This window comes from Plecotus auritus (assembly GCF_963455305.1).
Source record: "Plecotus auritus genome assembly, chromosome: 6".
In the NCBI taxonomy this organism is placed as follows: domain Eukaryota; kingdom Metazoa; phylum Chordata; class Mammalia; order Chiroptera; family Vespertilionidae; genus Plecotus; species Plecotus auritus.
In genome coordinates this window covers 97,639,920-97,649,162 of record NC_137773.1, presented here as the reverse complement: position 1 = coordinate 97,649,162, position 9,243 = coordinate 97,639,920, and the positions used below count along the sequence as shown (strand labels likewise).

The 9,243-nt window shown below is 56.7% G+C and overlaps 1 protein-coding gene across 4 annotated transcripts; it reads left to right on the top strand.

Moving 5' to 3' along the window:
- The first annotated feature begins 963 nt into the window (after positions 1–963).
- On the top strand, positions 964–9,003 carry HOMER3 (homer scaffold protein 3). 4 transcript variants are annotated; one of them, XM_080676018.1, is made up of 10 exons: positions 964–1,114; positions 2,795–2,876; positions 2,958–3,114; positions 3,344–3,475; positions 5,416–5,523; positions 6,308–6,432; positions 7,064–7,220; positions 7,514–7,624; positions 7,731–7,817; positions 8,516–9,003. In XM_080676018.1, the coding sequence occupies exons 2-10, from the start codon at positions 2,863–2,865 to the stop codon at positions 8,705–8,707; spliced, it is 1,083 nt and encodes a 360-aa protein (XP_080532144.1). In that variant the 5' UTR covers positions 964–1,114; positions 2,795–2,862; the 3' UTR covers positions 8,708–9,003. The 4 variants fall into 4 exon arrangements, with proteins under 4 accessions (XP_080532144.1, XP_080532142.1, XP_080532145.1 ...); XM_080676016.1 differs by having other exon boundaries at positions 976–1,114; positions 7,514–7,639; XM_080676019.1 differs by lacking the exon at positions 964–1,114 and adding an exon at positions 1,278–1,759.
- Positions 9,004–9,243: the final 240 nt, after the last annotated feature.

Genomic DNA, 9,243 nt, shown 5'->3' with positions numbered 1-9,243 from the left:
CTGGTCACAGTTGAACAAATAAACAGGTAACACACATCAGGGATATCACAGAAAGGGATGGAGGCATGGGACAGGACAGGGTGAGATCCTTTCCAAGCCACGTTGGTCTGACAAGCTTCTAGAAGGAGAGCAACCACGGAGCCAAGCCTGGAAGGACAAGGCAGAATATGAGTCTGAAGGAAGGGTATGCCTGGTGGAGGGAACAGCGTGGGCAAAGTCCTGGAGGGAGCAAACTCAGATCTTGGCCTGGGAATAAGTCTCCAGAATTCACCTAAAGGTAATTTGAAGCTACTAGCTTAGATGTGTGATTCTTGTCAGGGAAACAGAAATAAAAGAAGAGGGAGATGTGACAGAGAAGACGAAAAGCAAAACCTCTGAGTTGTCAGAAAGCTTAACTGTGGTGAGGCTCAGAGCTTCAGGGATGCAATGGCATTCTGTGACTTGGGGCAGGCGGGGGCCTGGGGAGGTGATCACAGCTGTTCCTGGCAGAAGGCCCTGCTCCGACATGGATATGAAGGGGTGCACTGCCTCTGACCAGAGGAGCAATCCGGTCATGCGGACCTCCTGGTGACTCGCCCATTTGGTGGGAACTGGACACCGACATTCATTCCCTCCATCCTGGATTCTGGGACCCTAACACACATCATCCAACCATCGTTGGCATTGTCACAGTTGTCTTGTTACAGTTCTCTGTCTGCCCGTCTCCTGTGTCTCTGCCTCTCTCCCCAGTGTCTCTGCCTCTCTCCCCAGTCTCTCTGTCTCTGGGTCTGGGTCAATGTCCCTCCCTCACCCCAGACCCCTTACCCACCGTTACTCCCCGCCCTCCCAGCCCTTTCTCCATTGCACCGGGTTCTCCCAACCTCCTTCCCCCGCCCCGCCCCGCTGCGGAGGGCCGGCAGGGGGAGCTGCGGGAGACCTCGGGGATGTGGAGGGGCGGGGAGGCAGGGAGGCGGGGCGGCGGCTGCGTCGGGACCCGTTGCAATGGGACCGGAGGCGGCGCAGGCGGCAGCGGCAGCGCAGACAAAGGCGCGGGCGGCGCGGAGGGCGCGGGGAGTCGGCGCCGCGGGCCGCACCCGACTCCGCCGGGACACTCACGGGGAGCCCAGCCGGCAGGGTGAGCCTGGCCAACAGAGACTGCGTGCTGCCGCGGGGGGCCCCGAAGTTGCAGGGCCGAGGGAGGGCGCGGGGGACCCCGAAGTTCTGGATATGGAGGCTGGGGGCGGTCCGGGAAGCCTGAAGCACCCGGTCTTGCGGGGGCTCAGGGGCCCGAAGTTCCGTAGCTCGAGTCAGGAAGGGACAGTGAGAGAGCTTCCCAAAGTTCCTCGCCCAGCCTTGCAGGAGGCTGCGAAGGTGTCTCCGAAGTTCCAGACCTGGGGAGGGCGCGAAGGGACCCCGAATTTCTGGACCTGGGCATGGAAGGGGGCAGAGGGTCCCGACAGTTCAGGAATCGGGGCGGCGCGGAGGATCCCCGAAGTTATGGGCCTGGGGTTGGAGAAGGCAAATAATATGGTCCCGAAGTTCTGGACCCGGAATCAGGGACGTCACGAGGATCTTGAAATCCCAAGGTTGGGGACCGCATATCCCGAAGTTGTGGCACGCACCGGGCGCCCCACTCCTGACGCGTGTGGGGACTCAATCCTGACTGGGGCACACGGGGTGGGCTTCGCCCGCACAAGCGATTAAGGATCCGGGGCACCGGGCGGGGTCGGGCCCCCTCCGGGAGCCTTATGGCCAGCGGCGTGAGGGGCATGACGAGTTGGTGAGTAACTTTTCCCAAACGTGCAAGTCACAGCAGAAGCGCCCCGGCCGGAAGGGCCGGAGTTCCTGGGACCCCGGAGCCCCAGCCTGACCCAGGACTGCCCCTAACCTCGGCCAAAGCTGTCGCCCCTCCCCCACCAGGGGCTCGGATTTCAGACCCCGTGACCAGGACAGCAGCTGCCCAGGACTCGGGTGGGGGTGCAGTCCCCCTCGGACCACGGAGACCACTAAGCCCGGGTGTCCCTTCCCCCAATTTGCCTCCCCTCCCCCAGGTCCCTCCTGAGTCCCCTGCAGATACCCTGGATGCAAGTTTGAGGGGCAGGGGGAGGGTCAACCCCCCCCCCATGTCCCTGTCCCCCGCAGCTATTCCTGGCTTCTGTGGGGTGGTGGCTAGAGAGAGGCGTGTGGGGAGCCCATATCCCAACCTTGGTTCCGCTCAGCCCCCTTGGGAGTGAGTGGTGATGGGAGATCTGGTAGTGGGTACCAGGGTGGTCCTGTTTGGCTGCATCTTGTCTTTTTGACAAGGATGGGGGCTCCCTAATTGGACTTTGACACTAAGTCTGTGCCTGTCCTAGAGTGGAAATGAAGGGGTCCCTCTGGGAGGCCAGTGGGATTGGTCTCCCAGTAGGCACCTGGTGATGCCACAGTTTTTGCTGGAGGCTCTGGCTTGAGGAGCAATAGGTGAATGTGTGGGAAAGTACTGAACGGGAGCTGGCTTTGGCCTCCTCAACCCACCCTGAGATTGAGGGGGCTTCACCAAGGATTTAATAACCCAGATGATGCTAGGTTTATGCTGAGATGTCAGGGGCCACCTCTCAGACTCCTCTCAGAGAGCCATCTCTTGCCCAGGGTGTTGTAGGAGCTTCTCCAGGTGGAGAGAGTCAGGGTCTCCTTGATCTGAGTGATCTACTGATTCTCTTACCTTTTTGGTTGAAATTCCATGAATGGTGCACCTGGTGGTGAGTCCTGAGGTTGGACCTGCTTGGCCTCCCTCAGCCTGTCCTGGGGGGACACTCACAAGTCCTTTCTACCCCAGAGGCCGAACCAGCAGCTCCTGCCACCTCTCTGGCTGCCCCTTGGAGCCCACCTAGCCCAGCCTGACCAATGTCCACAGCCAGGTGAGCCCCTGCCTCCACCGGCTTGGCCCTGAGCCCTCGGGGGAGTGCCTAGTGCCCACTGAGCACCCTCTCCCCATGCAGGGAGCAGCCCATCTTCAGCACAAGAGCACATGTGTTCCAGATCGACCCAGCTACCAAGCGGAACTGGATCCCTGCGGGCAAGCACGCACTCACTGTCTCCTACTTCTATGATGCCACCCGCAACGTCTACCGAATCATCAGCATTGGGGGTGCCAAGGTCCTGGCAGGGCCTGGTTGGGGTGGTGGGCCTGGATCTGGTTGTTGCCTTGCTGTGTGCCCAGGGACAGGTCTAGAGGAGCCCTGACCCTTTCTGGGCCTCAGTCTCTTCCTCGTGAAATGGCTCAGACAAGGACCTTGGAGGCACTAATAGAAAGTGATACCCTAGTTGCTCTCATGTTCATTATTAACAGTTCCATTGACCTTGAACTTTCCTCTCCTTTCCTCAGGCCATTATCAATAGCACCGTTACCCCCAACATGACCTTTACCAAAACCTCCCAGAAGTTCGGACAATGGGCAGACAGTCGTGCCAACACTGTCTACGGCCTTGGGTTTGCTTCTGAACAGCATCTAACCCAGGTGGGCCTCAGGGGTACATGGTGGGGGGGGACAGGGCTGGGTATGTGTCATCTCTTGGGTGCACTGGGGCCCCTGGTCAGGTGCTGGGCCTCCACCTTTCCAGCTGCAGAAGTGGACAAGCCAGAAGCCCTTCCCTGTTCCCTGACTCACATCCCAGCTCTGCAGGACACCTACAATTTCAACACACCTTGCCCCTCTCTGGGTTCCAGGAATGGGCTGGGTGCTTCCCCATACACACTAGCACTATATCATCCCTTCCCTCCACCCTCTGCTGTCTTTAGACATCAGTATTGTTTTACCCATTGTTTCCCTGGATGGTTGGTTTGTGCTTTCTGAGTCCCGCTGAGGGCATGACGATTTTCTTCTATTAGCTTTTGTTTTCCTTTCATATTTAGGGCTTGAATTTATTTCTGTGGGTAGTGTATGGTAGGAGTATTTATTCCCACAGTAGTATCCAGTTGATCTTGGGCCATTTTATTAAAAAATATATATTTTTTTATTTTTACAGAGAGGAAGAGAGAGGGATAAATAGATAGAAACACCCATGATGAGAGAGAATCATTGATTGGCTGCCTCCTGCACACCCCCTACTGGAATCCATAGGTTGACGCTCAACCACTGACCCACACTGGCCCGGCGATCTTGGGCCATTTTTGAAAAGACCATTTGCCCCCAGTGAATTGTGCCAGCCCCTTTGCACAAATCAAGTGGCTGTATATCTGTAAATATTTCCTTTATTTTTTAAAAAATATTTTATTGATTTCAGAGAGGAAGGGAGGGGGACAAAGATAGAAACATCAATGATGACAGAGAATCTTTGATGGGCTGTCTCCTGCATGCCCCACACTGGGGATTGAGCCCGCAACCCGGGCATGTGCCCCCGACCAGAATTGAACCTGGGACCCTTCAATCCACAGGCTGACGCTCTATCCACTGAGCCAAACCAGCCAGAACTAAATATTTCCTTTAAAAAGTATTTTCAAACTGCCCTAGCTGGTTTGGCTCAGTGGATAGAGCGTCGGCCTGTGGACTGAAGGGTCCCAGGTTCGATTCCGGTCAAGGGCACATGCCTGGGTTGCAGGCTCGATCCCCAGTGCGGGGCGTGCAGGAGGCAGCCAATCAATAATTCCCTCTCACCATTGATGTTTCTATCTCTCTCTTCCTCTCCCTTCCTCTCTGAAATCAATAAAAATATATTTTAAAAAAGTTATTTGCAAACTAAGGAGATTTATTTTAAAGTAAAAAAATTAAAAAAGGGTATTGTACCCTAACTGGAAAGCTGATATGGGCAGCAAATGTAAAAACATTAATACAGCCTGGCCGGTGTGGCTCAGTGGTTGAGCATCGATCTATGAACCAGGAAGTCATGGGTTGATTCCTGTCAGGGTTCAGGTTCAATCCCCAGTAGAGGGTGAGTGTGAGGCAGCTGATCAGTAATTCTCATTATTGATGTTTCTATCTCTCCCTCTCCCTCTCTGAAATCAATAAAAATATATCTTAAAAACAAACAAAAATTAATATAAAATGAGAATAGGACAGTCACTTCCTCACTGGCTAGGGCTGAGACCCCAAGACCTGCTTTCTCTTTGTCATACAAGGATATTTGCATGTGTTCCACATATTAAAGACAGATTAGCACCCACCTGAGGCTTTCCTTGCTGAAATAAGCTTGATGGAGAGGGAAAGGCGATTCCTTTCTCAGGGTGCCTCAATGTAAGCCTCCCCCATGAACATCCCACCCCCTGCTCTCAAGCTCACTCTGCCCTTTGGGACATCATTTTCCAAGCCTTTTTCCACTTTCCCAGTTCATGAGATGAGGGGATGCACAGCATTCCCTTTGTGAGTGACAGGGATGGTTCTGGCTGGATGGTAACTGGCTGGGGCCCCAGGGGAGGGAGCCAGGGGTTTGTTGACTGATTGTTTCTGTCCCCCCTCCTCAGTTTGCTGAGAAGTTCCAGGAAGTGAAGGAAGCAGCGAGGCTGGCCAGGGAGAAATCTCAGGATGGGGGGGAGCTCACCAGTCCAGCCCTGGGGCTCTCCACTCACCAGGTCAGCACTCCCTGTCCCATGTCTGCCCAGCAACAAAGGGAGGAGAAGGGGGGGTCTGTTCCTGCGTTGTGATGTGCTGGTGCCCAGAACCAGATGCTCACAAATTGTGGCAGGGACCACGGAGGAGGAGTGTGGGTGCCATGGAGCATGTCAGGAGGAATGTGGCCTAGCTTTGGGTCAGGGAAGACCAGAAAGCCAGCTCAAATGGCCGGAGTCAAAACCTGGAAGTTGAGATGGCTGAGGGGGTGGAGTAAAGAACTGTTCCCAGGTAGTTTCCCCCATGAATTTACTCAGTGTAATTTATTAACCACCTACTGTGTGCCAGGCCCAAAGCTGGACTGGGGTTACAGAGATGAAAAGGCAGGCTGGTCCCTGTCCTCAGGGCTCCTGAGGTGAATTCATAAGAAATTCAGCATGGTGGAAAGGGCTTCCTGAAATGGATGTTGAAATTTGGCCCCAGGGGGGTACTGTTCCTAAGGTTTCAGATTGCTCCTCATGCCCCCCAGGGCACATTTCGAGTATCTCTGGGTTTAGACTGACCTGCGTCAGGTTTGCTGCTGGGGAATTGGTGAGAGCTCAGGCAGGCAAGGTTGGGGGCCAGAGTCCAGAACTCTGGTCTAGGGGGACACGGGGAACCATGGAGGATGGGTGAGAGGGGAAGGATGCCTGCTCTCAGCCATGACCTCAGTAACATCAGTCTTGACCCTAACCATGATCTTCTAACCGGTCCTTGACTGAAATCCGCCCCCCCCCCCCGTGACCCCGCTTCTGTCCACACCCTTAGGTGCCCCCGAGCCCCCTGATCAGCACCAATGGTCCCCCCAGCGACGAGAAACTGTTCCGCAGCCAGAGCGCGGAAGCCCCTGGCCCCGCAGAGCGAGAGCGGCTCAAGAAGATGCTGTCAGAAGGGTGAGGGGGTAGGGCGGGGTACAGGGTCGCGGCAGAATGTAGGGCTGCGCGTGCAGCTTCTCAGAAGCCGCCCAGGCGCGACGGGCGGCGGATCTGACCCTGGACCCAAAGCCTGGGGACCCAGAGGCGGCTAACCCCAACAATCCTGCCCCTTCCGGAGTTCGGGAGCCGACCGCGCCCTTGCACGCGCTCCGGCTTTGGCCACGCCTTCCGAGGGATGACCCTGCCCCCGCCCCGCTCACACCTCCTCCGGTTAGTTCTAACCCACGTAGCCTCCCAGCCCCACCCCGTTCTGGCTAGGTCCCCTAGGGCTGACGCCGGGCTCAGCCGCATTCCCATTGTCTCACTGAACAAACACCCGGCGCCTATACTGACCCCGCCTACGACAGGGATCGCACCTCCCAGTTCCATTCACCCCTCCGGCAGGACCTGCCTGCCCCGGACTTTCGCGCCTTGGCTCCGCCTCCACGCCCGCCCCGCCTCGGCCCTTTGTCCAGTTACCAGCACTGTCCAGCATGGCCCCGCCTCCTAAACAGCCCGCTCTAGCTCCGCCCCCGCCTAGTGCTGCCCCGCCCCTAGCCTAGCACGGCTGGTCTGGCTCGACCCGAAGCCGACCCCTGCGTCCCCGCAGCTCCGTGGGCGAGGTACAATGGGAGGCCGAGTTCTTTGCGCTGCAGGACAGCAACAACAAGTTGGCGAGCGCCTTGAGAGAGGCCAACGCGGCCGCCGCCCAGTGGAGGCAGCAGCTAGAGGCACAGCGCGCAGAGGCCGAGCGGCTGCGGCAGCGGGTGAGGGGACCCTTCTTCCCTCTCAGAGACCCTGGGCCTCAGGCAGCTGTGGAGCCCCTGCCTGAACATGTCCTGTCCTGTGTTCACCAACTGGCTGTGTGAACTCTATAAGTTACTTTCCTGAGCCTTAGTTCATGCTCTGTAAAATGGGTCTGATTTAGAGCCTACCTCAAAGGGGTGTCAGATCCTAAAGTCTTCCCTGCCAGGGGTGGGGTGGTAACCCCAAGCAGAGGGTGCGGGACTGAGCAGAAGGCAGATTCCCCAGAGAGTTGCTGATCATTCTGTCCACCCAGGTGGCTGAACTGGAGGCCCAGGCAGCCACAGAGCCGACCCCAGTCAGTGAGAAAGAGGGGCCAGGCCAGGCGCTGGAACAACTGGAGTCCTTAGTGCAAACCAAGGACCAGGTGAGCACTGAGCATGTGAGTATGTGTGTCCCCAGGCCTCACCTTCCCTGACCTCCCATGGGAGAGCCAGGACCCCCAGAACACCCTGGGAACTCTTCTCCACTAGGAGATCCAGACGCTCAAGAGCCAGGCTGGTGTGCCCCGCGAGGCCCCTGATGCAGTGGATCGGGAGGAGACGCAACAGAAGGTGCAGGTGTGTGTGGTTGCCAGGAGATGGGGTGACTGCACTTGGGCAGCCAGCTTCTGGTGTGAGACAGATTTGGTATCTTCCCTTCCTGGCCGGTCCCTTTAGCTTGTTTTTCCATCTGTAAACGGGGTCAGGAAGACATCTACCCTAAGGTGAAGGATTGGGAAGAGCAGATGCATGGAAGGTCTGAGGTGGTTTGTAAACAGTTGTTATTGGTACAACGTTTTAGATCCATTTACTCAACAAGCACTTTTTGAATCCCTGCTGAGCTTTCTTGACCCCAAGTCCTCACACCTCCCCAGCCTGCATTTGAACACAGGTCTGGCTGGCCTGGCTGTTGTTAAAAACTTTATCCAAGAAACATTCATTGGGCATATCCTCAAAGGCTCTGAGATAGGGAGGATATCAGTGTGTCTAAGGAACCACAAAGCCAGTGAGGCTGAGTTGGAAAGAGAAAGGAGGAAGGGGATGTGTAGATTTCATCCCCAGCCTGATGGGTCACAGGAGGGCTTTCAGAAGAGGGACGTGATCAGTTCTATGGTGTTCAAATTGGCTGGGGGATCAGGGAGTGTCTTCAGCACAGGTGGCAGGGAGGAGATCAAGAGATGGAGGGGGACTTGGCCCACAGTGGGAACTGTGGAGATGGCACTCAGAAACTGATGCCCCAGTCAGGGCTGGTAACCCTGCCCACTCTCTCCCTGCAGGACCTGGAAACCCGCAATGTGGAGTTGGAGCACCAGCTGCGGGTGACAGAGCGCAGCCTGGAGGAGGCTCGGGCTGAGCGGGAACGGGCAAGGGCTGAGGTGGGCCGGGCTGCACAGCTGCTGGATGTCAGACTGTTCGAGCTGAGTGAGCTGCGGGAGGGCCTGGCCCGCTTAGCTGAGGGTGCTCCCTGAGCCTGGCCACCAGTCCTTGTAGGAGCTGGAGCCTATGGGAGCAGGTTCTACACAAATGCTTCCCATTTGGGGCATGGGCTGGCCGCAGGCGGCCCAGCAGGCCACTTGCCCTGGCAGGGACCAGGGCTGACAGCCAATGGAGGGCCTGGCTGCTTACAGCTTAGGGGCTGTTGGGGGCTTTTCATTGTATAAGATTTCTAGACTCTCCACCAGGGCACATGCTGGTGCCCAGATTACATTTCTAAGCATGACTGTGTGTGTGGTGTGTGGACACTAAATGCTGTCATTGGACCTTCTCCCGTCTCCTCTCCAATACATCTTAGCTGTCCTCTGTTCATGTAGGGCTGGAAAGTCACTTGAGGGGAGCAGGATGAGGCTCAGAGCCCAATGGGGCCGGTGCCTAGACCACACAGCTGCCTGGTCCTGCTGCCCCCATCCCCTGGGGCTCAGCTCATGTTGTCTAGACCAGTTAGGACTTAGGTGGCCCTAGTTAAGCCTCGCTTCACTCCGGCTGCAAACCCTAGATTTGATGTGGT